Raw genomic sequence first — 27423 nt, forward strand, 5'->3', positions numbered from 1 at the left:
TTTTTCGAATTAAATCAAGCCGCCTCATATCTCTATACCGAGAGGCTACAGTCAAACTACTCGGGGATGGGTGACTCTACCCAACAATGCACGATCCTCATCCAGTCGCCCTTTTCCCATCCCCGTACAATACACAGCCTCATAAACTCGACGCCCTAGTCCAAGCCCCCCGTATTCGGACGGAGGGAAACGGCATTTGCGTTCCGGAATGGCGAGCATATCAATGAACACTGCTTGTGAGGCTTGAAACCTGGCGTTTGGCGAGCTGGATGGGGCGGTGTAGAAATGCGAAGCCATGGTTGGTTAGCTTGCTAAATGTTTGATCCTCCCCCGTATAACCTCCACTAGAAAAAGGAAATGTTTGACCCTCCCCCGTATAACTTCCACTAGAAAAGAAGAAAAAGTTTAGGGGCTTGGCGGCTTGCTATTGTGTCTTTTGCCCGTGCGCCCTATAATGCTCACACTGTCGTCACCCTGTCGTTATGCAAGAAGAACAATAGACGACACGGCCAATTAAATTGTTTGGCGAGATGAGCGGCGTAATTGATCAGGCGCCGATTCTACTTTTCGTCACAATGACCATTGTATAAATTGAGAGAAATCCTCAAGGGGAAAAAAAAAATGCTTCGAGGTGTATCAAATCATTTGAGTTCCAAGATTCGTGCCTTTAACGTATCGCCACAATGTTGTCAATTCTGGCCTTGCTGGTTTTCCCCGCAATTGCTTCTGCCGCAAGCGGAACATTCGTTCCGTTGCCCGACGATGTGACACAGCTTCAGTCACGTAATTATCCCGACTCATCCATCTCATATAAAGAGGTTTATCACTTCTAATCCTCCATCGCGACACTGCTAATATCTGCCAGACAAGCATCTGCGAAACAACTCCAGGAGTGAAGGCGTACAGCGGGTTCGTCACTGTCCCGAGCATTGACAAGACGTACAACGCGAGCATCTTTTTTTGGTACTTCCGTGAGTATCCTCGCGAGAGTCGTCATGGGAAATCTGTGTGCTAATCCATGATAAGAATCCAGGAATAACACTGCCCATGCCCCGACTACCATCTTCATCCCGGGAGGCCCAGGTGAAAGCTTCTTGGACGGCGCAAGCGGCTTTCCATGCACTATAAACGCCGACTCTAACAGCACCCTCCTCAATCCGTGGTCCTGGAACAATGATGTTAATATCCTATACCTCGACGTCCCAGTTCAAACAGGGTTCTCGTACACAAACCTCCAGAATGGCACATTTGATTTGGTATCTAACGACTTTACACCTGCCTCGAAAGGTGCCGATCACGTTCAAACGAACTTGACATCCGTTGCAGCCACCTTTTCTAGCACGAGCCCGCATCACACTGCGAATACCACAGGACTGGTTGCTCGACAGATTTGGCAAATTTCTCAAGTCTGGTTCCAAGAGTTTCCAGAGTACAGCACAACAAACGACGAAATCAACTTCTGGTCTTACTCGGTATGTACTTGCAATCAGAGACTTCAATTGGCTAACACTAGTTCACCCAGTACTCGGGATTCTTCGCGCCCGCTACCATGGCATATTTTCAGAAGCAGAATGAGAAAATCGAAAACGGTACAATCAATGACGCGCATGCAAAGAAGTTCCACTTGGGCACACTTGGCATCACAAACGGTTGCATTGACTCCAAGATCCAGATCATGGCATATCCGGAGTATGCGTACAACAACACCTACGGTGTTCAAGCCATTTCGAAAGAGGCATATGAAATGGCCATGAACAACATCACCATGGAAGGCGGGTGCTATGATTTAATTGATCAATGTCGAGCCCTACAAACCAAAAAGGACCCTGAACAGCTGGGAATTGACATGCAAGTCAATACTGCATGTGTGGCGGCTACAGAACTTTGCTTTGGTGTCGTTCAGGGAGCCTACACAGCTGCATCCTCCAGGAGTCCATTTGACCTCGCTATCCAGAACACCGCCGTTGTTCCGCCAGACTATCCTACGGCCTTTTACAATCAACGATGGGTCCAAGAGGCGCTTGGCGTGTCGCTCAATTTCACACTGAGTGGAAACACAATCCCCATGGACTTGCTATTCATAACCGGCGATCCCATGGTTGGCACTGTGGCCGATTTGAACTATCTTCTGTCTGCTGGTGTGAATCTCGCTCTAGTATATGGAGATCGTGATTATCGATGCAACTGTGGGTTCTAGCCTGTGTATATCCCTTCTTTTTCATTTACTGATTGTGACATGTCTAGGGCTCGGTGTGGAAAATGTCAGTCTAGCTATGGAATATCCTGAAGCTCCTGCTTTCCGATCCGCTGGATACGCCAATATCGATACCAACTCCAGCTATATCGGAGGTATGGTGAGGCAGAACGGAAACGTCTCCTTCTCGCGTGTTTTCGAAGCTGGGCACGCTGTCACATCGTATCAACCCGAAACCGTATATCGGATCTTCAAGCGGTCGACCTTTGGTCTGGACATTGCCACAGGCAAGGTCAAGATCGGTGCCGGGGAGTCCTACAGCAGCAAGGGACCATCAAACATCTTTCACGTCAAGAACAAGCTGCTTGAGGGTGTTGCCCCAATTTGCTTCTTGTACCAGGCGCCAAAGTCATGCACGAACACACAGTTGGAAGCATTGGAGGATGGCACAGCAGTGGTGCAGGATTTCATCATTATCTCTCCATCAGCTGAGACAGAGATTGCCGGTAACAGTACCAGCAGCGACGGTTCCACGAGCACTCCGACAGCGAAAGTTAGCAAGGGTAGTCAGGCCAGGTTGCCTCATGTCTGCCTGCTTCTCGCGACCATACTAAGCTCACTGGGGCTGCTGGGTGTTTTCTAGGTCACACACTCGTAAAGTTGCCTCGCTCTGCCGGATGCGTTAAATTTCAATCCGATTTATGTGTGTGCAGGGAATATTTTCAAAGGGGAAGAATGTGCTTTTCTGTATGTCTTTTGCAGGCTGAGGCTCACCATGGGTCACCCGTGGCCCTTCATAAGATGCGATAATCCGGGCACTATTTGTACACATTTCCATAGCACTACAAGTAAACCTTATGATCCTCAGCTATCAAAACAACTTATTTACTGAAAGACCGCGTCTTGACTATTACCAGATCCGTGGCCGACATTGATCTCAAGCCGGTGTCCTGATCTCCCTCCGATCAAGTACCAAACGCCCTTTTGCCTACCCTATGCCCTTAGGATAGACACGGTTGTCGCTGTTCAATTACTCCTTAGCTTAATGCCAAAATCCATGTGGTTTTCATACTGCTAAGCTTTCTTGGCGATCACTTGTCGGACCGAATACTCCCTGTTTATCTTTTTAATTACCTCGTCATAGCGTATCACAGACACAAATGCCATTGTGGAGTCGGGTGTTCAACCCTGGTGATTCAACCCTGGCGAGAACTCTACCATGCCAGGGATAAGAGTACTAAGAAAAGCTTATCGTACATACCCAAGTCTAGCTCCTAAGCTGCGTGGCCCCCAAACCTGTAACTAGCCTTCCGTGAGTTTAAGTCATCAGATCAGAGACGCAAACAGGGATGCACTAGTCTACAGAATCCCAGCAAGCATCTGTTTTAAAAATGCCTCTTTACCCCATGATCGAAGACGGGATCCCCGAACCATAATTGAATACCTTATTCTACTAGTGTCAACACCCCATGGCCGTCTGTCTGTCATGTCCTCAGGGCCAAGATTACCACGGAGTACCGACGACGCAGGGGTACTGTCGTCGTCATCCTTCGACGATCCCCCGGCCTGATCCACATCTTTCTTGATGGCTGGACGTCAGGAAGCCGGTATGTTCAGTACGGGATCGCGTGTTCATCTCGGGACGAAAAAAAACAAGCCTGAAAAACCGTGCTAGGTGTTGTCGAGTTCTTCGTACGTCACAATGGATTAAGTGTTGCAGCCGGAGTGGGAGACGTCTTGACGATCTATCGATTACCAAGAAAATAGGGCGTTTTCCGACTGACAACGGAAAATTGCGACTTTTCGATGGGCCGTTGGCCGTTGACTAGAATTCAGTGGTGCCTTTCGCCTACTCCTCTGCTCAGGCCACGCCGTCAACGTGCCAACTAAGGCGTTGCCCTTAGTAAGAGCACAAGCGCTTTCAAAGAAAAACTCCCTCGCGCGTCGGCCTTGCTTAAAGCATATTGGGAGCCATGGAGGAAATGATCCCGTTGGCAAGCTTTACTGGCATCATCACATTTCAACACTCCCTAGGTTTCTGGATATCCACCAGACAGACGGATTGGTTATCAGCCAGCGATGGAGGTTTCAAGTTTAATCATCCTCTTCCCTCATCATGTAAGCTTACATCTAGCGATTGAGAAGACCCCATTTACACAGATCTCCTTAAGTCTATTTCGTAAATGGTGGCGAAACCCAGAAGTCAGCGCGTTTGCACACCCTATAGCCTGAGTCGAGACTTGGAAGCAGCTGGTTCTTGTCGACGGCAGATGACCTGCTGCTTCCATAAAGCGACCGACAAGCCCCAGCATCCAAAGAACAACATAGATAGAAGGATAAGCATCAAGTAGAAGCGTCCTCTTGATCTCGCGTTCGACCTCATGCGACTCCGTGCGCATGAGGAACTCGCTAGCGTTCGTTTACAATATTTGCCCTTCGGCACTATTATTCATTTCGACAAACGAGTGGTGGATATACCCAGGGTGCAATGTTACTGCTGGCGTTGCCAACCCTAAATCTTCCACCAAAAAGGGAACGCCGTTTTATACCCTTGAGCTGGAACAGAAACGATCAAAGAACCATAGAACGGATGAAGAAGCAGCCAGAGTTCTACTACGAGTGATTGACAGGAGGAGGGACGCATCACGGAACATGATTTATGACGGCGAGTCCGAGATGAAACGATAAGCGTGTATTCCACCGCGGGCCGCTGTGGGGGTTGGCTTGCTCTGAAACACAGTCACGCTTTCATCCCTGTATCTACAACTAGTCGGGCGTTACTTGTCGGACCGAGTGATTTCGAGGTTACATCCACTGGTAACCGACGAATGGGCCGAACCAATTCGCAGTTCTCGGGACCACCCAACTCAATGCTTCATAGCTCACTACATGTCTGGATAGTAAGGCTGCTGACAGCTATATCACTAGAAATAGTAGATTCCTGAATCAAGGTACTATTGATTGAAGCTCACTTATCCTTCAACGGCAGAAAACTAACCCGTTCGTGTCACTGGAGCAAGGGTCTAGTATGGAACCAGGCATGACACCAGCAAACTTACGCAAGCTACGTGATCAGAGTGGGAAATTTTCAAGGCGCTTTGAGGCAAGGATCTGACATTGGCATTCCGGACACCTGCATCGTTTTCTGGGACAATCTACGTTATATACCACCTCTCCTCTCTATATCTAATACACAAACAACACCAACCCTCCGGCTAAGCTATCTCGTCGCACATCTAGCACGAGCCGCTGACTTCGTCGGGGGAAGCGTAGCACTTTCCCTCGCCATCAGCACAGTCGAAACCAGAGCTTGCGATCTTTTGGCAAGCAGCCTGCCATTCTTTTCCAGCAATCTGATCCTCGGTAGTTGCCTGAACACACTAAAACATGTTAGTTCACCAAGGTCCCATTGTGTATAGATCTGTACGTACGCGTCCGGAAGCTGCATCGTAAGTGGTGCTACCCCACTAAGATAGAGGAAGTTAGTACAGATTTAAAGCTCATATTCGCGACACTTTACCTCGTAGCTAGCCTCGTTGTAGGCCGTGCAGGCAAGCGTGGTCAGGCGCGTGTTGTCGCTATCACCATTGCGGCAGGCGCAACTATCGTGGAGGTTGGCAGCGCTTATCACAGTCAGTTTTTCAGAGGGCTCAAGCAAGATATCAGCCAGTGACTTACACCATGTTGAGGGCCATAAAGGCAGAGACAATTTTGGCAACGGAAAAATACATTGTGTCGTTGGGTTGTCGCAGGATGGGCAAACAGGCTAGTTGAATTCTGGACTGGAGGTGGCTCGGCAGAAACGAATAACCACAAAGTTAATGAAAGACTTGACTATGAAAGCGTATTGCGAATGGTTCTAGAGTGTACTGAATGAAAGTAGAATTGGAGATGCTTCTGCAGTAGTTCTTATGTACAAATCACTATTCTATCAATCACTAGTCGGACCGACAAGGCTGAAAAGGGAAAGTGGTATTTTAGGTTATCCTTGATTGCGTCGTCACGTCGCCAGACGATTAGATCTCTTGCATTGACGGCCTTCCCGTCTAGCCTCGATTTAATCTATTTTAATCCTTTCATCCCCATTCTCCGGGCGCCCAAGCACTAGCCTGTGTGGTGGGTCAAACACATCGAAAACTATAATTTATTGACATTGAAGATCTCTTTGGGCAAATCTCTCCATAAAAGAGGGCCAATCGATTTAACAGTGTGACATTCTCTTTACAAAATAGTCTACAGGGGCATACGATGGATCTTTAGCTTGTCGCCCTGAAACAACAAACTCAGAGGCAGACTATACTCATCCCATCTTGCACGGTATTAATTTCTCCATCAATTGCAGCGAAAGGATTATGGCTCATTCCCTGTCTGGCCACACTAATATCACGCAAACTAGTCTATATGTTCAATTCTTGGCAAGCCATGGCTGTACTTCATAGTACCCAATAGGCCGTCAAGGTTGCTCTAGGGGCACCGACCCATGACGTTTCACATTGTTGCCCGACAATGGCGGCCTTTGTGCTTCTAGGCCATACGGGGATATCCGGTTATGGGTTATCACAGAAGATAGGAACGTGATGGTTGATAGCATACGATATCCTTTCTATCTTATAAGAGTCGGCCTTTTCACTCTCATGGTCTTACAATCAATCCACAGCCTACACACAGCAGCTTCACTCCCACAAGTCATTCTTTCATTCTCATTGAGTTGATCTTTACAACTTCTTTACAATCGTTCTCTCATCCACAAAACAAAATGATCTTCCCATCCGCCCTTGCCATCCTTGGCCTTGTTTGCGCTGCCGCTGCAGCCCCCTCTCCTCAAGTCCTTGGCGCCGACGATGTCATCGTCATCGCAAACGACGGCTCTCGCCAGGTCATGAAGTCCGCCGCGTTTGACGCCCTCAACAACGCCGCTTCCGCGCCTGCTGAGCGCGACATCCTGCCTGCCACCGAGGGCCATGCACTCCACCGCCGCTGCGACGAGAGCACCGAAGTCCAGGTCCTCTCTGACACGGAGTTCCTCGACTGGGACATTGCCATCTCCCCCGTTGCCAGTAGCGCAGACGGAGAAGTCAGGATCACCGTCGCCTCTGGCTACTCTGTTGCCAACTCGCTTGCTGCGGGTGTCACTGCCGGCATTAGCGATATCCTGACTTACTCGCTATCTCTCACCTACACCGAAACCTGGACCACTACCCAGGACCAGTCTCAGATTTTCCTTCTTGAGGCGGGTCTCTACGGTGTCGTCGTCAGCCAGCCTTACGTCCGCCGTGTTACTGGCTACGTCTACAGCGGCTGCACCGATGCCCCGGAGAAGAATGAATTCACATCCAACACGTACAAAAGCGCGTCCTATGGCAACCTTGCGTGGGTCAAGGGAATCATTCGTCTTTGCGCTAATGAGACCTACCCTATTCCCTACTGCAATGGCCAGGGCCAGCACAACTAAGGTGTCTCCCATAGTCAAGGACTAGTAGTCTAAATGCGCTAGGATTAGGCCGTTCATCAAGGACACCAGGTGGAGAAGGGAGAGGGTTGTGAGGGTTGTGAGGGGCTAACTAGCGGACCGCCAAGTTCACCAGTTGGAAGAAGTGAGAAGGGTTTCGAGGGTTTCAAATAGAGAGTGTGTTTAGTTGCTGTTCAATAAAATCAATAGAATTGTCCGAGGAAAACCAGTTCATGACAACTCCAGTGGCGAAAGATGTGAACGTAGTGCGGCGGCAGGATCCACGGTCAAATTCGTCCCATTGAGAGTGATCCGACTTGAAGAATATTTCTTCAAATCTAAGTCCAGACGACAATGCCTGGCACCGATACTGAAGGGCAAGAACTGAACAGCGGCATGATTTCCAATTTAGTTATTATACGGCCGGCGTACTACATCCCACCAAAATCTGTGAATAAACTCCAGTCCTGGTCCAAATCCATCATCAGCGAATTGGACCAGGACGGGTCAGTCCAAACATCAAAGTCAACATTGTCCCCTGTCAGTCCTAGACCCGAATACTCAAACGCCGGGAATTCTACCTCCTGGAGTTGGCTGCCCATCTGAGGGTTTGCAGATGTTGGTTGACTAATTGAAGAAGCTTCACCTCGGTAAATCTGGGAATCTACCTGAGAAGCACAGTATTCCGGACGGCCTGTAGTTTGGCTCGTGCGACGGCGTACTACAATTCCAAAGTATGGTATTAGAATCTTGTCTTGATCCCCGTCCTGTCGGGTAGTCGATGGATCACTGCACGGAGATCCCATAAGCATATCGAGGGAATTGCAGCATTGCGACGAAATCTTGCATCGGTCTCTCCTCGCAGCCTGGCGGAATATGTCCCTCACCGCCGTCAGCAAGCCCATGTCCTCGCTGGAGCTCGATGCCGCGGACATATGACTCAAGTCGCCCAAGCCAAGAATAAGAATAACAGCGGCCGTAAACGCGAGAAAGGCAGTTGTCTTGCATTCGTACAGACATGACCCCTGAATGATGGATCGGAGCACCAAGAAACGCTTGAGCATTTCGCGGGAAGCTCCCATACACGCAAGCGTACTGATGACAGCGGTCGGCCCACCAGCAGACTTTGCCATGAATGGTAAATGGAGATAGGTTTTGATGTGGAAGAAGTAAAACTGCTGTAATACTTTCTCCTTGAGCTGATCGTCTGGCGTTAGACCAGATACTTGGTCTGGAATAGTCCACCATGTCTTTGGAAGCATGGCTGCGATTATATCCAATTGCTCATCTAGGCTCAGGGTCTGGGCAAGTGAAGGCTTGTCAGCGACCAGATTCCTCTCAATGATTTTTCCTGCGAGTAGCATGGTCTGAAGGGTAACCTCGGCCGCTGCAGCTTCGTGGTACGGTGTTTTTGAGTTGTAGTACCCATCGGGAAATCCATGGGGAACTCCAAGAAGCAAGCTAGTGAAGCGATCTCCAGAATAGACCGCCCACCATATGTTGTCGGCAAGAAGCTGGTTAGAACCGCGTCGGTAGAGTCCCTGGCCGTAATGTTAGCATGCTCTAACTTTCAAGATGGCCGGGCGTACCATGAGCTGTGCAATCGCCATGCCCTTCCGCCATATAAGCCAGGAGCGGCGCGGTTGACCGATTTCAGTAAGCGATCTTGCAAGCAAGATAAGACAGTGCATACCCTCAATGGTAGAGGCGTATTCAAAGTCCGACACCACGAGGCTTTCGATCAAAACGTACAACTGGTGGTATCTATTCAGGCTACGAGCATAAGCGGCAGCGAGTGTACCTAGAAGAGCAGGATTGTTGCTCGTGTAATTGCGAGCAGCGAACACAGCCAGCTCCTCTGCAGGTTCTTGTGAGTTGAGATGAGTCTTGAAGCGGAAGCCGGCCCACCAGGATCCATACTCGGATAGAGTCGACATAAAGGAGTCGTAGCTAGGCAGTGCTGAACGAAGGGTCGCGCATACACGCTTTGCTTTGTCCTGAGACAACTGGGAGATGCTGGAACATTGCGGACTTGCGCACTCTGGGAGCGTGTTTAATGTGGACTTGTCGCCTCGCGCCTGAGGGCTTGTTGCTGACATTCGTTCCGTCCCAGCGGCCGTGGACCAGATCTGCATGGTCAATACTTAATTCTCTACGCCGAGGAAATGATAAATAAATTCTCACTTCGTTATCGGCAATCATCGAGACCAGAGGGGGTTGGTAGCTGCCGTCGTTTACCAAAATGTCAGAATCAGAAGGATGGTCCGGTTTGTCAGAACTGCGTCCTGTCAGCAATTGCCCTGTCACAGAGGCGGACATCTCACAACGCGGGGTCAAGAAATAGCTCGGAGGATCCAGCGGAGCCTTGACGGGGAGCAATGCTGCTTGGTGGATGGAGAAATGGTTCCTGGCGTTGGTTGAGGCATAAACCACCACGGGCGGAACATTGCGAGCAGACGGACGCGTTGGAGGTGAATGTACACCGGATTTTGCGTCGACGGCCTAATTAACACTGAGTTGGTACGGCGAAATATGACGGCGGAGGGTCAATATGCGTACACTCGAAACAGCTGTGGGTTCCTTTCCTCATCGGCCTCCGAGGTCTTGGAGCAGCAGGAGGCGGTGCATTTGGAAGTGATTCGTCCATGGCGGAATCTCTACGTGTATCGGAGGCCGTCGTGGCTGTTGGAGTGACACGATGAATCGGATGAAGAGGCATTTCGTCCGTTTGAGTGGATTCTCGCTGGATGACGAATTGTTGCTTCAGCCGCGGACGAAAGCATTCGTCCGCGTCACGTGACCGCATTTTGACAAGGACGTCTGTACAGAGTGCTTATCTTGGTCCGTCATTTGGTCCGTCCTTGGTCCGTCCGATGGCTGGTTCAATTGATCTCACGCTATACGGACGGACCAAATATCACGGACACCGTAAGAGGCACCATTTCTCGCATGCACAGCAGAGTACTCAATTCTGGTATTATCTTGTTGATTCCAAGCTATAAATACAAACGCCTTTCCCGTATGAAATGGAAGTTTTACCAATCCAAGACAGTAATTCAATTCACACCCATCATTACACACAACACAATAACACACTCAACTCCACCATCAACAAACACATACAACAATCAAACCCCCTCAATCATTCACAATGCCTTGCACCTGGCTCATCACCGGAACCACCTCTGGCCTTGGAGAAGCCTTGGTCCGCGACGTTCTCTCTCGTGGCGACAATGTCATTGCTTCTGGCCGCAAGGTCGAGGAACGACTTGGCCCTCGCATTGCCAAGTCAGAGAGCCTTGCATTTCTCGAACTGGACATCACGGCATCCCAGCAGACGATTGATGCGCAAGTCAAGAAGGCTTGGGAAATGTTTGGATCGATTGACGTGTTGGTCAACAACGCTGGTCGCACCGGCTTCAAGAGCGCCGAAGAGGCAGAGTAAGTATATCGCTTCCGCCGCTCCCACTTAAAGATTTATTCTAACATGTTCTACAGCGACACCTACATCGATCAAATGTTCCAAGTGAACTTGTTCGGGCAAATGCGCATGACACGCGCCATCTTCCCATTCTTCCGCGCCCAGGGCCATGGTTGCGTCGCCTTCACCTCATCGAGTTCAGCCTGGGGACCGCTTCCATTCATGTCGCACTACGCAGCCTCTAAAGCGGCACTGAGTACCTATGTTGAAGCCTTGCACAAGGAAGGCATGCCGCTGGGCATTCGAAGCGTTGCCATCGAGTGTGGTGGAATGCAAACTTCTTTGGGGCAGCCGCGCGAAGAAGGCGAGCAAACATTTGTGCAGCCTGCTGTTGCTGGCTATTTGCCCCTGTTCGGCGAACTGATGGATTGCTTTGTTAAATCCGGCATGGACATGATGCCAGGAGACGTGGAGAAAGTTGCCAGGAGCATGGTGGATGTCATCACCAGGAAGGGTGTCGCTGCAGGACGACCCTGGACTGTCCGTGTCCCATTGGGCTCAGATGGATGGGGCTATGCTGCAAAGAAGTGCGAGGAACATCTGCAGGTGCTGAACGACTGGAAAGAGGCCAGCTTCAACACAGATCGTGACGGAGCGGCGGCGACGGCGACAACGCTCACGCACAAGTTTACAACCTTGGTCAACCTGGAATAGCCAGGAGCCAAGAACCGGTCGTAGGTAGATTGATTATTGTCCGCAGAGTATTCCTATTTATACATTCATTCCATTAACAACAGTTTGTTCACTGTCCACGCTGCCCAGTACTTTTCGGTCTCGGCTTGATTGTCCCTGTTCTTCAACCACAGTTGCGCAAGACTCCATCTCTGACCTGTTGGATTTCGACCGTAGTCTCAGCTTGCTTAAAGCCGCCGAATTGCGAGTAACAAACGTCTTGATCCGCACAGTCAAGGGCTTGAAGAATGGGAGACAGGCGCATGCAATGCCGGCTGTTATTTCCGCGAGCGACCACAGAGCGGGCTCGACATTCCACCATGTCACGTCCGGCTCGGGGTGAAGCCATCGAATCCGCATGATTGAAATGGCAACAATCCTGCAGTTTTAACATTGTCAGCAGTGGTTCTTGATGCAGCCTTTCTGGAGCAGCGAACTTACAAGAACCCTATGCAGAAAATGCCCATGAGGTAGACTTTCTGAGAGCGAGGTAGGTTTAGCTTCCACAAGTCCGGAAGGGGAAGAAGTATTATGCAGATGTCGCTGAAAATGTTGAAAGCTCCGTTGAAATACCACCAATGCACCTGTTGGTCGTCGGGGAGACACTTGGCGTCGATGCTTTTGTCCCACCAGCCCTGAATAGGAATACACAACAAAAAGACCAAGATTCCGTGAGCAAGTCCCCACAGTAATATGACAACGATAGCTGCAATGCACATTCCTCGCATCTTGGAGACGGACAGAAGGCGGTAATAGTTGAGAAGAAATGTCATCTTGATGAAGAAAAGAGAGTAGGTGTAAAACATGACGGATAACCAAAAGCACTATGAGATGTTAGATACGGAACTACAAGGATGAGCCAACGCATTACTATACCCTGAGATAAAGTACTATTTCTTGCGGAGTTAGTGTGCTCATATGTCTCCCGAGACCATATTTGGTCACTGTCCGACGTCAGCTGTTGTTGAAGAGGGGGAGTTCTCCTTGAACGGGACATACTTGCGGCTTGAGAAACACCACATCCCATTATAGTCGCCTTTAAAACCATTTAGTCTAATGTTCTAATCAATTCCCCGGATGGACCGTCCGACTTACCCATGCGGCGATCGCGGTTGCATCGTCTAGCGCAAATTGCTTCAACAGCCCCCGGCTCAAGATACGCAGCCCGACCGTCAAAGTGGAGACGACGAGGAGAAATACAACACCGCCAATGACCACCGGGACTCTTGTCTCGGATGGGTCCGGGATCGCGGCTTCGGAAGCCATGGTATATCGGGGCCTGATAGCCAACGGTGGGATGTGTGTTCAGCGTCACACGGTGCACCAGCGCGCGAGCGGGGTGAAGGAGCTGGGAGGGAGGAGGAAATATTTATCACAGCGCAAGCAGACTTTTGTAGCTTTGGCCTGTTGCCATGGCTTGAACCATGTCTCAGAGTGATGATCTCTGGAATGCTGGACAGGGTGACGGGACAAGCCATTCCGCTTTCGGTTTCCCCTGCCTCATATCACACCAAAGAGGCTTTGTGATAAGCCACATTTGCGTCCAGAACCCGGTCGCTCATTTGAGCGAAATGCTAATAAAGCAATTTTCGGAACCTGTTGGGGCGTTGAGTTTCACGGCGCCCCTCGCTATTCCTTGCTGGTTCTGTTCCAGGAATGCAAGCCCATCACTATGCAATCAATCTAACCTCCCACCGGCACGAGCCGAGGCTTTGGACTAGTCTCGGCCCAGACATCTCTCCACTCCGGCCATTCTGACAGGTCGAGTACGGGCTGGACCCCATCATTTCAATGCCAGCTTTGGGATGTGGCACCAAGAATACAGCTCGGTCTTTGGCGTGCCCTCGATATTCTGTGGATTTGCCCATGGTATCGACATGGTATTGAGCACGTGGTATCAGCAGGAACGGTCTAGAAGGGTGTCTATTCCCATGGCGATTATAGTAAGTGGAGTGAACTACGGACACAGGATGTACCCAAAGGTCCAGCGGGCCCCAACAGATTCCAGCAGGCGCTAGAGGTTCCTGCATGAGACGACCAAGCCTCTACAGTGAGTTTCGAACTTCCCGCATGTACCACGTGTCGTTTAACATAGCTTGAAACACTCGATAATCCCTGAAACGATGTATCGTATTCACAAAGGCTTCTGTGCGTAAACCACATTCCTATATCGAGTTAGATCTATTCTCAACTGGAGGCCGGTGATACTCACACTCTCCAGTATCCGTGGAACTCTTTGTTGCACAGGTCCTTCCTGACATCCACACAGAAGACTTCGAGCTCATCTGTATTCCACCCCAGCACTTTCGTAAATAGGAACATACTGAGACCCTGAACGCCACCAACGAGGTTGACATTGCCCCATGCTCCTAATACGCTATTAGCAAACTGTTGTCTAGTAATGTGGCTCGCTTCAGTACCTAGTTCTTTGAGCTTCGGATCCTTTGGCCAAGTATTCATCGGCCACTTGTAAGGAGCCTCTGTGACATTCGTGAATCCAGCATCGATGAGCTGGTCCTTGTAGCGCAAGCCAGAATCCAGACCACTTCCTAGTTTGGTGGCAGCCTCATTCATCAGGGCGCTCCACTTGTATACTACGGAGTCTTTTGGCACGGTGCCATCATCGCAAGTCACCGGGTAGATGGGATCCATCAGTTCAATGTAGCCACCAGGAGAGAGGTTCCTGGACACGAATGTTAGAGACTGGACTTCAAGGTGACCCCCAAATGTAGATCTCACTCGTATGCCTGGCGGAATAGCTTAGGCCAGTCACGGATAGACCCTGTCATTGCGCGCATGTAGATCAAGTCAAAAGGCCTGGTATAGGTCCATTCAGCCTCCAGATCATCTACAAAAAACGAGGCATTTGGTGGGACACTAATGCAATATTAGCGCTATGCATCCACGGCTTGAAAATACCTACAATGATGGCTGGATAGGGCTGAGGTCGACACCAGTGACCTGGCATGCATTAATAAGACGCTGCAGACTTATCAAGCGGAGAAAGTACCTCTGTTTCTGGATGCTCGTCGGCTGCTATTGTTAGATTCTGAAGTAATCGTAAGGACTTCTAGCTTACCAATGTCTAGCGCCCAAATGCCCGTTCCACAACCAGCATCGAGAATACGCTTGAGTGGCTTGTCTTTTCCCACAGGAGAGATGAATAAACGATCGTTAAGAGTGAGTAGGCACAGGTGATGCTGCTGATCTGTGACATTGTTAGATGGACTCGTCAAGCTTCAACACGATTTCTTGATGCTACCTAGGCGGTCATTTTCCAACTAGATTCTCTTAATCAGCGGGCGTTTCTAGACAGAGAAGACATTACTGACGGTGTCGTTCGGCAGAATGTATGCTAACGATGGTCAGTGGCTGGACGTTCCGCGGGGGCGTGGCAATCTCACATCCTGCCTTGTACGCATGATATGTGCGGCCATTCTCCTTGCGGTAGTTTAGGATGCTCGATGTGAGAGACGTAGTGTCACTGTAGGCTGAAATCTGTGAATTGAATTGATTTGCTGTTGTAAGCTTCTCTCCCATTCACCCAGCATGAGCCAATCTCCTCTCACCTGATCAAATACAGAGTCACCATCGTCAGGCACCGGCTGAAAGGTCAGGTCCAGAATACGAAGAAGGCGTCAGATATTTCACTCACGTCGGCCGCGGTAGTTGGCCGTCGTTCCACAGCTGGCGGGCTCGGGTGGGACCGGGGCGCGTTCTCGGCCATGATGGATCTCGACTTGGGCAAACACGATGCCACGATCAAGCGGAAAAGACCTCAGAAGGAGCAAAAGAGTAATGATTGAGAAGAGATGAGAACCCCGCAACGCCAAGTATAAAGGGGAAACATCACCTCATATTCCGCCTCGGCCGCGGCGGTTATACACGAGTTGGCTGCAGCCGGACCGGATAAGCGAACCGCAATCATTCGTGAATCGAGATCCCGGTCTCCGTACCATGTCAACCTGTTCAATTTTTGCGGCGGTGTCGCGTTGTTATTGGACGAGGGCAATCTGCAGACAAACCAACAGCATACGGGTGCAGGCCTGTTAACCACAAATGGTTGCCTGTGATGTCAGCCCATTCGGCTGATCTTTAAAGAAGGGAGGTAATATTGTGGAAATAGTGAATATTCGAGACGAGGTATATTTAAGTATTCGTAAGAAATACTTTTCGCACTACATCTGGCCATTTCAAGAAGGGACTTCAATCTTATGCCGAGATATGGCTGCTGGTTTATCAACAGTCCTCATTGAGAAGCCGGACTTGCTGAGTCATTAAAACTACTGGCCGTTTTCGGCCCTCACGTTCCTGAGGCCATGGACAGCAGAAGGTGAATCAAGACGTGTATACACACTTGTTCGTGTTAATAGTCGTGTAAATACCAATGAAATTAGCTGCGAGCGACCCTCGTGGTTTTCTTTTATTTACTCATTATTAACACACTTTTTGGGTTGAACTAAACCGGACAGTATGAGCTCCCTAGCTGCGTGGGATCTGAAAATCGGTTCAAGATCCTCACTACATCTACGCAAGTTCCCTGCCTGATAAGCGTATTACTCGAAGATGGATTAATAATACGACCTTGGCCATTTGAGGAACCAAGTTCTTTTTTTTTAGGATAAGGCGTAAGATGTGAGGATCGCGAGACTCAAGGGAAGCTGGGGTTTCAGTGGGCTCTAGTTGGTCCCAATGCGCTCCAGCCCGTTTATGCAGGAGCTACAGGGACTTCCATGCTCCCAGCAGCACGCCCCAGACGTTCGCTTGTTCAAAGGTCCGAGACGGCGTACGAGGGCGTACAGTTCCGCCGTTCCATTGTGCTCTGTTGAGTCTGTGTGCGTGGGCGGTCATGGTGCAGAGCCAGAAGAGGCACAGGCCGGTCACAGCACATCGAGACATCGAGAAGCGGAGGATACAAATCACAAGATTTGAGTAGACTTGCAGTGGATGCTCGTGAGAGCCAGCTGAGCCTAGGTGTGTTCCGTCCATACAGTTACAGTCAAACGCTGCACGACAGATGGGCGGTTCAGTAATAATGCTACATGATTTTACGACGACAGAAAATTCTATGATTCAAGGCTTGCCACTAATTCTAACTCGTTTTTTGTAGAAGAATAAAAATAAAAATAAAAATAGGTGCGTTGTTCAAATGGGTAGGGTGCGTTAGGAATCCCCTGGCCTGTGACATGAGAAACCTCACATGAAGCGCGGAAGGAACAGGTGCGCAGAAAATAAAAAAATACTTGGAGGGTGAGGTGCACACTTGGATGAGAAGGTGCGCACGGGGCACGCGAAATGCATGCACAGAGGAAGAAATGTGCAGACAAGTTGTGGCATCGATAGCGCAAAGCCACAACTGCGCCAACTTCGGCAGCCGACTTGTGTTCAATATACAATGAATTATTTCAAACCCATTTATAAAAATGGCAGGATTGCAGATATCTCAGGCATTCGTCTGATCTAATCTATTGCACATTGAAGTTTGGTTGAAGCCAATGTCTTTGCTACTTGAGGTTTACTAGAAAACATCCCTAAACCTTGGCCGGATACTCTACGGTTTCGATACTCTCCGGGTACACTAGACCTCCCTGGCGACGAACTTCATCCAACACATCCATGACGGCAATGGTCTCAGTCAAGTCCAGACGCCTGCCCTCCTTTCGCCCTTCAATAATCGCCAGGCCCGCCTCGTCAGCTTCCCAGAACATGCCCTGGCCCTCGCCCTCCGGGTTCATGTAGTGCAGGAATCCATTGTACCAGCCACTGCCCTTGCCTGGGCCTGGCTTGGGCCATTGCTTTTCCTCCACTGTGCCGTCTTTGAGAATGAGCTTGGTGGCGCTGGGGTTCTGCGCCATGGGGAAGAGCTGCAGTTCTCCCTGCTCGCCCTGGATCCGCACGCTTGCCTGGGGGGTGGGATCGTTTTGTTGGCTGCCGACTCGCATAGAGGTGGTGGCTACGGCGTGGGCGTCGCCACCGGCGGACTCAGCTCGAGGGAAGGTTAGAAGAATAGTCGTAGTCTCGTCCGCACCAGTTGGCTTGTACTATGGTCATCCAGTCAACACGAGTCGTCCCAAAACTAGATGGTGTAGTGGTGAGTGACGTACCTTCTTCATCGATGCAAGAACTTTTGGTGCTTCGCCTGGTGCCAGGTCCTTGTAGAATACTAGGAATGGCCACGTCAAAGCGTAAACGCCGAGGTCAAGCAGCGGGCCACCAGCAAGATCTGGGTTTACCATGCGATGTTTTCCGTCCTTGAACGTGGTTTCCGGAGACATTCCCATGCTCAGGTCTGAGAAGACTCTATGAACCGTGCCCAGTCTTCCAGAGCTAATGACATCTCGAACGTAGTCCGTCACAGGAAAGTATCTCGTCCAGAACGCCTCCATCAGGAATAGTCCCTTTTCTCTGGCTTTGTCCACCAAGATACGCGCTTGCTTGGCATTTACGGTGAAGGCCTTCTCGCAAAGGACATGTTTGCCAGCCTCGAGGCAGAGCATGACATTTTGGTAGTGATGTGAGTGCGGCGTGGCGACGTAGATGATCTCGACGTCGGCATCCTGCACCAGCTCCTCATAAGAGCCGTACGCCTTGGCAGCGGAGGAAGCCCCGACGTCTTTGAGAAACGTCTCGGCGCGGGCGCTTGACGAAGACGAGGCAGCAGCGACGACTGTGTGCTTGAGGTTGCTGACGCCGCGAGTGTTTGGATCAACGAGTAAATCCTTTGTGCTGTGGCGTTCATGAGCGGGTGGGTTGGCTGAGGGATTAAACAGATGGACCTACAACGTCTGCGAGATGGCACCAGTCGCCAGAATGCCCCATCGAATCTCCCGAGTTGTCGTCATCCTGAAAGCGTGTGAGTGTCTTGTGATTTGGCCGAGCGATGATTGCAGTGTAAAAGATGGTTAGGGTATCAGATTTGGGAAAGATATTTTCGTGTCTAGAATGGAGGGGATTGTACCGCTTTTAAACCAAATCATGACTCCCATCGTGATACTCAGAGGCCCAATTTTTTTCAGCAATCGTAGTAGTATCATCAGCTGCAGCCAATGGTTGACAATTAATCAGCCCAAACCCTCTCGTAGAACGCATCTAGTAAACCCGCGAGTCCCCGGATCTGCGGAGAATGTGCCACTTTAACTATCCGGTTAAATCATGGTGGTGGGGCTCAACCAATGGGAGTAACCATCGAGATGTCCGGTTTCGGGGAACACTGCCGAATCTCTGAGATGGGTTAGCTTAAGATTAGCTGGTTTCGTCATTGCGCTTCTCCGGGGAGTCTCGGATTTCGCATCAGAATAGCTCAATCAGATCCACCTGGCCTCTCGGTGTGACGTGTTGGAGAGAGAGGTATTACAAATATTCACGCAAGTACATTTACAGAGGTGCACATCGTAGCAGGGTATTTCTCTAACCCTAGATATATCGCAAATGTTTATGTATGCTCCTTTACCAAGTTCACCCTGAGATAACACCTTTCCTGTGGTCCTGCTAAGTGTCAGCATATATTCCTAATAATTTGTCTACGACCCTATCGTTATTAATATAGTTCCTAAGCCGTTGAATCTTTATCTGGAGCAACTTTGTGTCTTCCAATATTATCTCATTCATTGCCATCGGCAACTGAGATGTTTTTGCAGCCATATAAGTAACATAGTGAGAAAGAATTAGCGTTCAATCTACTCCAACAGTCAGTGATTGGAGTGAGGATGGGAGAGCTTTATATCTGTCGCAATACCGCTACAGCAAAAGAGAATTATCACTCCTCTTTCCGGTAATGTTATTGTGGTCCATATCTCCCTCTGAAAATATCGAGGGCAAGGAGAACAGAATTCTTCACAAATTATCTGTCCACGGCTACCCTAGACCTAAAGTCCTTTCATCGGCTCCTTGCACCCCTCACCTGATGTTTACCATCTGCGGGATTGTCGCATACAATGTCATCAGCTTTTCTCTACTCTATGTCATCTCCGCACACCCCGCATTTGAACCTTCGCTATCCCGCCGACACGGCGACCGGCTAAAGTGCTGCTCGTCCGATCATGGCGGGAATACGGGACGAAGGGTAAATAACGTACAACCCCGCTTGCCAAAGTGTATTGTGCCATGGATTTACAAGCAATAGCAATATAAACAACGTCAGGATAGTGACTAAAGCCAGCATTCGCGGCTAATGTTTATACGAAAGCGAAAGCGAAGGGGGTATTTGCTCATAAAGCTGGCCCATAAATTCTACTTGACTGAGCATCACTTGAGGACGTCTATGAGGAAGGGTTATATCGAAACATCCCAAGACATATCTTTCTTCATGTTGTTCTCCCATATTTCCTGGTCAGCTTGGGTGATGAGCGTCTTACCAATAGGTGCGGCGAGTCGCGCGTTTTCGAACCCAATCCTGCCCGGGTTCAATCCCGACCCTAGCTGCACTTTTGTGCCCGAATGGGACAATACCTTCCTCTGCACCACTTCCTCGTTTCTGACGTTCCCTGGCGCTCCTGTCTGGGCAAGTAAAGATCTTGTAAACTGGAAACTTGCTAGCCACGCTGTCAACCGCGCCGAGCAGGTGCCTGAGCTGTTCAGAAATAGCCAGCAAAGCGAGGGAATATGGGCGTCGACAATACGCTATCACGATGGCCTCTTCTACTTGATCACGTCGTATGTATCCTGGTACGAGGGCTGGGGTCCCAAGATTCTCCTTTTTACGACGAAAGACCCGTACGACGATGACGCATGGAGCGATCCTATTCATTTTGAGAACCCAGAGAACGAGATTGATCCAGACCTCTTCTGGGACGACAATGGAAAGGTGTACATGTCGGTTGCAAGGGGGATTTTCATCCACGAGGTTGACCTCGCCACAGGGTCCGTTTTGAAGACCTTGACAGTCTGGAACGGCACAGGCGACCGCAATCCCGAAGGCCCTAAGCTGTACAAGAAGGACGGATATTACTACCTCTCTATTAGCCAAGGAGGCACGGAAACAAATCACTCTGCGGTCATTTCCCGCGCTACCAGCATCGAAGGTCCGTACGAGGGATACGAAGGAAACCCTATATTGACCGCCAAGAACACGGATTCGTTTTTCCAGACAATCGGCCATACGGACTTTTTCCAGGATGCTTCAGGCAACTGGTGGTGTGTCGCGCTCGCGACGAGATCTGGGCCTGACTGGGAAGTTTATCCCATGGGTCGAGAAGCGGTACTGGCCCCGATGGTCTGGGAAAAGGGTGAGTGGCCAGTGGTGGATCGGATTCAAGGCGTCATGCATGGGCCTCTCCCTCGAGTCAACAAGAAGATTCCTGGCAATGGCCCTTGGGCGACAGATGGAGATCGCGTGGACTTTAAGCGCGGGTCTCAAATTCCTCGACATTTCTTGTACTGGCGCCCGCCCAAGGCCTCTCTGTTCACCGTGTCGCCACCTGGACACCCAAATACGCTACGGATTTCGCCTTCTCGAGTCAACTTGACCGCGGACAGTCAGTTCGACCCAATTACTGATGGCTTTGCCCTTATTTCACGGAAGCAGTCCAGCTCCATCTTCACCTACACTGTGGATGTTTCTTTCGAACCCAAGGATGTTCTTGAGGAGGCCGGCCTGACGGTGTTCCTAACTCAGTACCAACACATCGACATCAGCATCATCAAGGGCAGTAAATCTGGGCTGAAGCTCAAGTTGTATGTCGAAGCCAGTGGGAAGCCAGGCATCGTTGTGCCAGAGAAAAAGACGGTTGACGTCCCAGCGCACTGGCTTCGTAAACCCATCAGACTAAGCATTTCAGCGAACAAGGACTCATACTATGGGCTGTCAGCTGCATCCACTGATAGTCCGCACAAGCAGCTCGTCTTGGGAAAAGTGAGCGCGGAGGTTGTTTCTGGAGGATCCGGCCCGTTCCACGGTGAGTAAATATTCGGTGCGAATTGTCATTGAAGTGTTGATTGTTTGACTGACACAATTTCCTGCTGTAGGGACCTTGCTTGGAGCATATGCCACCAGCAACGGCGGGGAAGGTCAAACTCCTGCCTATTTTGGCCGGTGGAGGTACAAGCCCATCAGCCAGGAAATCGACGAAGGCGTGTATGAACCAGTCGAACAGTAATTGAGAAAGATGATTTCTTTGCTCGTGCTACACCAATCCATTAGGCGGCTGTGAACGGCTTCTTCGTCCTAATTTTCTGCATTAATTATAGTGAAAGCAGTCAGCAATGCAGCGCCTCAATTTATATGTCCAACTTTTCCCTCCAAAATTCAATCGGGATACTACCTGTGGTGAGCTTGAATGGTAGAATCGTTAGTCAGGCAATGGAGTAATGCCAGCCATCGTAAATCTGCCGATACACAAACATCAGCAGAGGGAGCAATCTTTAGCCCAGAGAAACCCTACACACCGTTTAATATACGTGGAGTTCCAGTAAGCACTAGCGGGTGACGTCAGCACGATAGGACAGGCTGCCTAGCAACCCAGTAACTTATCCGATCCAAACACAGAGCTTTTTACGTAGTGCACGTCTCTCCTCCTCGGACTCTGAAACAGTGAGGGGGGGATTAGAGCTCGAATGGCGCTAAGAAGTATTGCAATTTTCGCTGACTATAATAGAGTTACTGCGAACGATCTCAATATCGGGGTTGGGCTAGCCCACAATAAAACCCCTCGAAGGGTTCATTCAATTCACCCTGCACCTTCACACATCTCCCAATTAGCTCATCATTGTGCTGTTTATGATATGTACAGGCGCATCCTACTCGCCATCGCTGTGCTGATTGCACTCGTCGCAGTTTTCTTTCCGCAGGGAGATGTCCCAGATCATCCTCCTTACGTCCAGGGCAGAAACAAGACGGTGTTGTTTTTAGTCAACTTTGAGCCTGGCCTGTCAAATGTCCACGTTGCGACAGCATCTTCATTGTTGGAGAATCATCCCGACATCGAAGTACATTTCGCATCTTTCCCCAAGCTCGGCAAGAAACTGCAGAGAATTTCGGCCTTTGCACGCACCAAGACGGCGGAGGCCCAAGATGTGATTTTTCACGAGATGAAGAGCCCATCCTACAGCGATGCAATCGCCGCTGCCGGCAAAACCATTCTCAATATCCCTCACCCACCTGGCGCCGCTGGCATAGCGCATTTATGCAAAGACATGCAGATTTGGATATCGCCCTGGACTGTTGAGGATCACATGGCAGTCTACGAAGAGCTCACCGCTATCATTCATGAGGTCGACCCAGCTGTCGTAGTCCTGGACACACTTTTCCGTCCAGCAATTGACGCGACGCGTGATAACAATCGACACCATGCCATCGTCACGCCAAACACGGTGATCGACAATTTTCTCGCAGATCAACCACATGGTAGCATGTTTTGGAAGTATCCAGCGTAAGCGGTGTCCCGCACAGGATTATAGGTGACGAGGCTTCCAGTTAATCTGAATTTAGTGTTGCCTCCGGTTTTTCGTTCCCAGTCCCCTGGCGGAATATCCCCGAAAACATATATCTCAACATGCGATTCATCTACAGCGTGCTGGTCATGCCGGGCCTCAACGCTAAAAAGGCCATGCTCAGGGAGAAAGGCCTTCTGGACCCCATCAACTTTTATAAAATGTACCGTCAGGACGTTCCTTGGATAACCATGACGACGGAAGGCGCAACTATTCCTGTCGATTTCATCCCGCCGAATGTTACCTGCGCTGGACCGATGGTATTGTCAGCTGCGCCAGCCATCGAGCAAGATTCTCATATGGTTGACTGGTTGACGAAAGGTCCAACCATACTTATCAACCTCGGAAGCAGTGTCATTGTGAGTCAATATTATGGCCCGCAACAAACAAACATTTACTACATATTTACGTCGACACGTTAATTACATAAAGCAATGTCTTGATGGAAGTAACTAATTAATCGATTCTCAGTGGACACAGACCCAAGCAACGATAATGACCGAGGCTATCGCAGTTGTGCTCGACAAGACTAATGTCCAGATCCTATGGAAATTCAAAAAATTCGGAAACTACTCCAACGATTACTTGTCAGCACTCAAGCCACACCTAGATAACGGGCGACTCAGAATGGAGGAATGGCTGACCGTGGACCCCTCGTCTCTATTGGAGACAGGGTACATCGTCGCCTCAGTCCACCATGGAGGATCGAATTGCTACCATGAAGCGATTGTGTGAGTTTTAAACCACGCGTTGGAGCAACAATGTGACACCGCTAATAAATATAAGTGCTGGAGTTCCTCAGATCATTTTACCTCAATGGGCCGATTTATATGGCTTTGCTGCACTTGCAGAGACAATCGGTGTTGGCGTTTGGGCTTGTCGGCAGACGAGTCCAGGCTGGACAGTTGACAGTATTGCGCAAGCAATCCTCAAGGTAGCAGACGGTAGCGAGGCGAGCATTTCTATGCGAGAGACTGCAAGACAGCTTGGTGTGACGGTTCGAAGCCGAGGCAAAGGGCGTGATATTGCGGCGCGGGTTGTGGCAAATATGGCATATACTGGAAAGTGAGGAGCTAATCTAACTTCTGTCTGCTCCCTCAAGGTGAGCAAGTTGCGGCATAAGGTCGAAAAAATACAGTTTTATCTATAATTCAAGTATTTTCTACCAAATACTACTTACTACCTTTTCCAAATATCAAGTTTCTTTTACTTGGAAAAGTTAAACCTGGTATGACTTATATATTCATACGGGTTTTATCTTCTTCGAGTTGAACAGCTTGATATTTGGTCATTTTGGCGGCATTGGGTAGAAAATACTCGAATTGTGTATAAAACTGTGTGTTTTTTTACTTTGTGCCGGCAACTTGCACACCTTGAGGGAGCAGACAGAAGTTAAATTCGTTCCCCCCCCTCACACATCATCTTTCGCATCAAGCAATATGCCTCGGTGAGGAGCTTTTCTGACCTATGTACCCTATGGAAAATTAAAACAAGAAGGATTCGAAAAACCTGAGTCGTCCAACATGGGTAAGAATATGGAGTAAATAGAGTACTCCTAACGTAGTCAACTGAGCTGGTATATACACTCTATATCGTGTTCGACGATAACCTTCATCTCTTTTCTAATTGTAGGTTGATTATGGACTCAAAATCAGGCTGTAGCTCGCTCGCGATTATCAATCGCCATTAGCAACCGCGACATTATTAACTAGTGATCCCCTTGCCAACGAAACTGGGAGTAGTATGCTCTCAAAGGCCCTTCAACCTCAGCGAAATCCGTCTTGAGGCGACCAGAGAGTTCCCGAATTTGATCTAGGCAGAACTCTTCATCCAGCTTAGAAACTTCGTCGTCATCCAACTGTTTTCCATACCGTTCAAGTTGCTTGCAGCTCTCTTGAAATTTCATCAAGCCCAACATTTCTCCGGACCCTTTCATGAAACTTCCGAGAGACGCAAGGCTGTGGAGATCTGATTCTTCCCTGTCAAGAACGCGAAGAGATACTCAGTCAGTTTTCCGAAAGCAAATACTGCCAGGCGATACAGGGTCGAGTCATCTCAACAATATGACATTTTGAGTTGCAAAAGATGTCCCTTGAACTAATAGCGTGTCTAGACTTACAGATATCTATTTAAAGACTGAAAAGACTGTTCTGTTTGGGCCAGAAAGTCGAAAACAATCGCGCCGCTGAACTCGTGCTCAGGAGTGTCATCCATTTGGAGTATTTGTGCAAAGGTATCCACGTTAATGACATGGCCAGCTGCACGGATCGGTCCAAGCTTATTCTCATCTGGCCTCATGATGATATGCGGTTGTGAGTGTTTCGAGTAGAAATGCTGCAACGGGGCCGGGTGTGGAAGGGAAGCCAGAGAGCAGATGAATCCGAGTGACCATCCAAGTTACTTGCTGAAGATGCGGCAAAGAAGAAGCTGATAAGAAACGGCGAGAGTGACTGTGGGTTGAGAAGGTGATAGGTGGGACGGAGGCTCAGAAGTCTGCAGGCGGGTAGATGGTACATATAGCCGCATTCCTTGCTCTCAATGTGCTCTAGTGCATGACAGGATGAGTGCAGTCTCACCGACGGGCTCGGCTAGCTACTAATGTAACTTGATGTTGGCGGTGAACGTTCTAGAGCTACACCAAGATGATAAGCGGCGCGCATCAGTGAGACGCTAAGTTCGCCACAGAAGCAAGTCGACCCATTCTTGCATTAGGGCATCACTAGTTGCAAATCTTGACAGCCACTAGTAGAGATCAATATGAGACTCACATATGATATCTCCACATTTAAATATGGCTGAAGAAGTGTTGCCCCGGCAGAAAAATAGTCCCAGACTTTAAATGACACCACACGCTTCGGATCGCTTGCGCGGCCACGAGGCTAATACTGAAATGATATAGTACGCAGTCCATCATCTCGAAAGTGGGTATAATTGCGAAGCTAAGCATCGGGAACTCTGATACCGTCGACTAGCCAGACGCACACGTGCGGCGGACGCAAACAGCAGTCGGGGGCTCAATGGATCCGCCCCTTAAACTTAGGCATCCTGGAGCCATGATGAATCCGTACTGCACAACATCAAATTTTGCATGCCAATTACGGGGTACTTGTACGCCTATTTATGAGCACGTGTCGTAGGGTTTCCAGAATCGGGCTCAAGACTAGGTACGTCAGAGACTGTGGAGTCTGTTTCGTCTGTTTCGGTTCGGTTTGGTGGCAACTTTGGGCCCTGAGTCAAGGTAGTCGAGTCAGTACGGGACGGACGTGCGAAATAGATAAGACTTGACGCCTCTCACGTGTGGACAAAAAGGGGTTTCCTAGTTGCAGTCGTACTCTCGTTGATCCTTTCGAGCATGAAGTCCGCAGACGGGGCAAGAATCGGGCATGCGACAGACGGGAGGAATTACAGCGGGACATAAATGAGACCGGCAAGTTGTTCGTTGCATGCAAATTGCATCTGTCAAAACAAACTACACGGCAAACTGTGGATATCCACACTAAGGCTGTATGGACTGTGACATGTATGCCTCCCTTTCAACGGTATCAATGACCTCCAGGAACGCGGCAGTTCAATGGAACTCATTCTGCAACAGAAACCTCGAGGCACCAGACAGTTCAGGTCAATGGCACATCACTATGGCAGGGTCGCAGCTCTTTAATGTATCAGACAAAGGATGGATTGGGTAGGACAGCTTTTGTGACGATGGAATCGCTTGATTTATCCATCTATTGAAGGGCTAGGATCGGTCTTGCAGACGATGATGAAGCCGGCCTCGGGTGGCCTCCGGGCCCGAGGTCCGGAGGTCTCTCGGGCCCGGAGGTCTGAGACCGGAAGACCGGCCTGCTGCGGCTCTGAGACTTGGTCCAGACCGGATTCCTGGCGGCCGGTCTAGAAGCCGTTCCAGATATCGTAAGATCGTCATCTCAGTAACAGACTAGATTTCGACAGTCCCGATCAGGCTGTCTGATATAATGTAGTATAAAAGCAACAGGCACGGGCATTTCATGATCACCCACTGAAGTCAAACAAGAACGCACAACACCGTCCTCATGTAAGAACAAAATACCAACTAGAAGCGAGGACCAGATGCAGATGCTCCTAAAACAGGCACGTCAAGGCTGAATAGAAGTGCAAGGCATACACGGCTTACTACAATTTCTCCACCATTGATACAGTTTGGTTATTTTGCTGCACGTCAGC

General features: G+C 49.6%; 11 protein-coding genes across 11 annotated transcripts; 5 read left to right on the forward strand and 6 right to left on the reverse strand.

The window, feature by feature from the left end:
• Window positions 1–683: 683 nt before the first annotated feature.
• Window positions 684–2935, forward strand: BGZ61DRAFT_390414 (Alpha/Beta hydrolase protein; the record flags this gene model as incomplete). The annotated part of the gene is made up of 5 exons (XM_046242811.1): window positions 684–818; window positions 866–971; window positions 1027–1472; window positions 1523–2186; window positions 2245–2935. The coding sequence occupies 5 exons, from the start codon at window positions 684–686 to the stop codon at window positions 2835–2837; spliced, it is 1944 nt and encodes a 647-aa protein (XP_046104051.1). The 3' UTR covers window positions 2838–2935.
• A 2495-nt stretch (window positions 2936–5430) lies between these two features.
• BGZ61DRAFT_532502 (uncharacterized protein) lies at window positions 5431–5925 on the reverse strand (the record flags this gene model as incomplete). The annotated part of the gene is made up of 4 exons (XM_046253875.1): window positions 5431–5574; window positions 5626–5661; window positions 5715–5817; window positions 5873–5925. 4 exons carry the CDS (start codon window positions 5923–5925, stop codon window positions 5431–5433), a joined length of 336 nt encoding a protein of 111 aa, XP_046104052.1.
• A 1025-nt stretch (window positions 5926–6950) lies between these two features.
• On the forward strand, window positions 6951–7646 carry BGZ61DRAFT_493972 (uncharacterized protein; the record flags this gene model as incomplete). The annotated part of the gene is made up of 1 exon (XM_046250724.1): window positions 6951–7646. The coding sequence occupies one exon, from the start codon at window positions 6951–6953 to the stop codon at window positions 7644–7646; it is 696 nt and encodes a 231-aa protein (XP_046104053.1).
• A 307-nt stretch (window positions 7647–7953) lies between these two features.
• BGZ61DRAFT_451887 (uncharacterized protein) lies at window positions 7954–10380 on the reverse strand. The gene is made up of 5 exons (XM_046245877.1): window positions 10203–10380; window positions 9968–10145; window positions 9828–9921; window positions 9233–9772; window positions 7954–9184 (listed from the first exon to the last, which is right to left on the reverse strand). Exons 1-5 carry the CDS (start codon window positions 10360–10362, stop codon window positions 8075–8077), a joined length of 2082 nt encoding a protein of 693 aa, XP_046104054.1. The 5' UTR covers window positions 10363–10380; the 3' UTR covers window positions 7954–8074.
• A 177-nt stretch (window positions 10381–10557) lies between these two features.
• On the forward strand, window positions 10558–11778 carry BGZ61DRAFT_420312 (uncharacterized protein; the record flags this gene model as incomplete). Its single annotated transcript, XM_046243480.1, has 2 exons — window positions 10558–11084; window positions 11142–11778. The coding sequence occupies exons 1-2, from the start codon at window positions 10795–10797 to the stop codon at window positions 11776–11778; spliced, it is 927 nt and encodes a 308-aa protein (XP_046104055.1). The 5' UTR covers window positions 10558–10794.
• On the reverse strand, window positions 11752–13142 carry BGZ61DRAFT_451891 (uncharacterized protein). The gene is made up of 5 exons (XM_046245878.1): window positions 12892–13142; window positions 12796–12832; window positions 12673–12740; window positions 12238–12620; window positions 11752–12175 (listed from the first exon to the last, which is right to left on the reverse strand). Exons 1-5 carry the CDS (start codon window positions 13060–13062, stop codon window positions 11836–11838), a joined length of 999 nt encoding a protein of 332 aa, XP_046104056.1. The 5' UTR covers window positions 13063–13142; the 3' UTR covers window positions 11752–11835.
• A 561-nt stretch (window positions 13143–13703) lies between these two features.
• Window positions 13704–15633, reverse strand: BGZ61DRAFT_451893 (S-adenosyl-L-methionine-dependent methyltransferase). The gene is made up of 12 exons (XM_046245879.1): window positions 15452–15633; window positions 15366–15401; window positions 15201–15294; window positions 15129–15151; window positions 15059–15077; window positions 14876–15004; window positions 14807–14829; window positions 14720–14757; window positions 14536–14673; window positions 14217–14479; window positions 14009–14165; window positions 13704–13961 (listed from the first exon to the last, which is right to left on the reverse strand). The coding sequence occupies exons 1-12, from the start codon at window positions 15521–15523 to the stop codon at window positions 13931–13933; spliced, it is 1023 nt and encodes a 340-aa protein (XP_046104057.1). The 5' UTR covers window positions 15524–15633; the 3' UTR covers window positions 13704–13930.
• A 1615-nt stretch (window positions 15634–17248) lies between these two features.
• On the reverse strand, window positions 17249–18885 carry BGZ61DRAFT_420320 (uncharacterized protein). Its single transcript, XM_046243481.1, has 3 exons — window positions 18577–18885; window positions 17901–18522; window positions 17249–17837 (listed from the first exon to the last, which is right to left on the reverse strand). The coding sequence occupies exons 1-3, from the start codon at window positions 18636–18638 to the stop codon at window positions 17328–17330; spliced, it is 1194 nt and encodes a 397-aa protein (XP_046104058.1). The 5' UTR covers window positions 18639–18885; the 3' UTR covers window positions 17249–17327.
• A 1216-nt stretch (window positions 18886–20101) lies between these two features.
• On the forward strand, window positions 20102–21890 carry BGZ61DRAFT_493977 (glycosyl hydrolase; the record flags this gene model as incomplete). The annotated part of the gene is made up of 2 exons (XM_046250725.1): window positions 20102–21545; window positions 21760–21890. The coding sequence occupies 2 exons, from the start codon at window positions 20102–20104 to the stop codon at window positions 21888–21890; spliced, it is 1575 nt and encodes a 524-aa protein (XP_046104059.1).
• A 592-nt stretch (window positions 21891–22482) lies between these two features.
• Window positions 22483–24320, forward strand: BGZ61DRAFT_451896 (uncharacterized protein). The gene is made up of 4 exons (XM_046245880.1): window positions 22483–23162; window positions 23222–23582; window positions 23695–23954; window positions 24010–24320. The coding sequence occupies exons 1-4, from the start codon at window positions 22516–22518 to the stop codon at window positions 24290–24292; spliced, it is 1551 nt and encodes a 516-aa protein (XP_046104060.1). The 5' UTR covers window positions 22483–22515; the 3' UTR covers window positions 24293–24320.
• A 333-nt stretch (window positions 24321–24653) lies between these two features.
• On the reverse strand, window positions 24654–25803 carry BGZ61DRAFT_451898 (signal transduction histidine kinase). Its single transcript, XM_046245881.1, has 2 exons — window positions 25343–25803; window positions 24654–25202 (listed from the first exon to the last, which is right to left on the reverse strand). The coding sequence occupies exons 1-2, from the start codon at window positions 25519–25521 to the stop codon at window positions 24932–24934; spliced, it is 450 nt and encodes a 149-aa protein (XP_046104061.1). The 5' UTR covers window positions 25522–25803; the 3' UTR covers window positions 24654–24931.
• Between the last annotated feature and the right edge of the window lie 1620 nt (window positions 25804–27423).

The sequence above is a fragment of the Ilyonectria robusta genome (assembly GCF_021365365.1).
Source record: "Ilyonectria robusta strain PMI_751 chromosome Unknown BGZ61scaffold_10, whole genome shotgun sequence".
In the NCBI taxonomy this organism is placed as follows: Eukaryota; Fungi; Ascomycota; class Sordariomycetes; order Hypocreales; family Nectriaceae; genus Ilyonectria; species Ilyonectria robusta.

Bases quoted from the DNA above. Each gene is read 5' to 3' on its own strand.
- BGZ61DRAFT_451898 (XM_046245881.1), bottom strand. From the start codon at position 25,521: ATGAGGCCAGATGAGAATAAGCTTGGACCGATCCGTGCAGCTGGCCAT. The intron at 25,203-25,342 runs GTAAGTCTAGAC...CGTTCTTGACAG, and splicing joins CAGTCTTTAAATAGATATCT to GGAAGAATCAGATCTCCACA.
- BGZ61DRAFT_451891 (XM_046245878.1), bottom strand. From the start codon at position 13,062: ATGGCTTCCGAAGCCGCGATCCCGGACCCATCCGAGACAAGAGTCCCG. The intron at 12,741-12,795 runs GTATGTCCCGTT...GACGTCGGACAG, and splicing joins TGGTGTTTCTCAAGCCGCAA to TGACCAAATATGGTCTCGGG. The intron at 12,621-12,672 runs GTATAGTAATGC...AACATCTCATAG, and splicing joins AAATAGTACTTTATCTCAGG to TGCTTTTGGTTATCCGTCAT.
- BGZ61DRAFT_451887 (XM_046245877.1), bottom strand. From the start codon at position 10,362: ATGCCTCTTCATCCGATTCATCGTGTCACTCCAACAGCCACGACGGCC. The intron at 10,146-10,202 runs GTACGCATATTG...AGTGTTAATTAG, and splicing joins AACCCACAGCTGTTTCGAGT to GCCGTCGACGCAAAATCCGG. The intron at 9,773-9,827 runs GTGAGAATTTAT...TTGACCATGCAG, and splicing joins CGATGATTGCCGATAACGAA to ATCTGGTCCACGGCCGCTGG.
- BGZ61DRAFT_420320 (XM_046243481.1), bottom strand. From the start codon at position 18,638: ATGACGACAACTCGGGAGATTCGATGGGGCATTCTGGCGACTGGTGCC. The intron at 18,523-18,576 runs GTAGGTCCATCT...TGAACGCCACAG, and splicing joins GGTGCCATCTCGCAGACGTT to CACAAAGGATTTACTCGTTG. The intron at 17,838-17,900 runs GTACGTCACTCA...GGATGACCATAG, and splicing joins TTCTTGCATCGATGAAGAAG to TACAAGCCAACTGGTGCGGA.
- BGZ61DRAFT_451893 (XM_046245879.1), bottom strand. From the start codon at position 15,523: ATGGCCGAGAACGCGCCCCGGTCCCACCCGAGCCCGCCAGCTGTGGAA. The intron at 14,480-14,535 runs GTGAGATCTACA...ATTCGTGTCCAG, and splicing joins CTATTCCGCCAGGCATACGA to GAACCTCTCTCCTGGTGGCT. The intron at 14,166-14,216 runs GTACTGAAGCGA...ATAGCGTATTAG, and splicing joins TCCGAAGCTCAAAGAACTAG to GAGCATGGGGCAATGTCAAC.
- BGZ61DRAFT_451896 (XM_046245880.1), top strand. From the start codon at position 22,516: ATGTACAGGCGCATCCTACTCGCCATCGCTGTGCTGATTGCACTCGTC. The intron at 23,163-23,221 runs GTAAGCGGTGTC...ATCTGAATTTAG, and splicing joins ATGTTTTGGAAGTATCCAGC to TGTTGCCTCCGGTTTTTCGT. The intron at 23,583-23,694 runs GTGAGTCAATAT...ATCGATTCTCAG, and splicing joins ACCTCGGAAGCAGTGTCATT to TGGACACAGACCCAAGCAAC.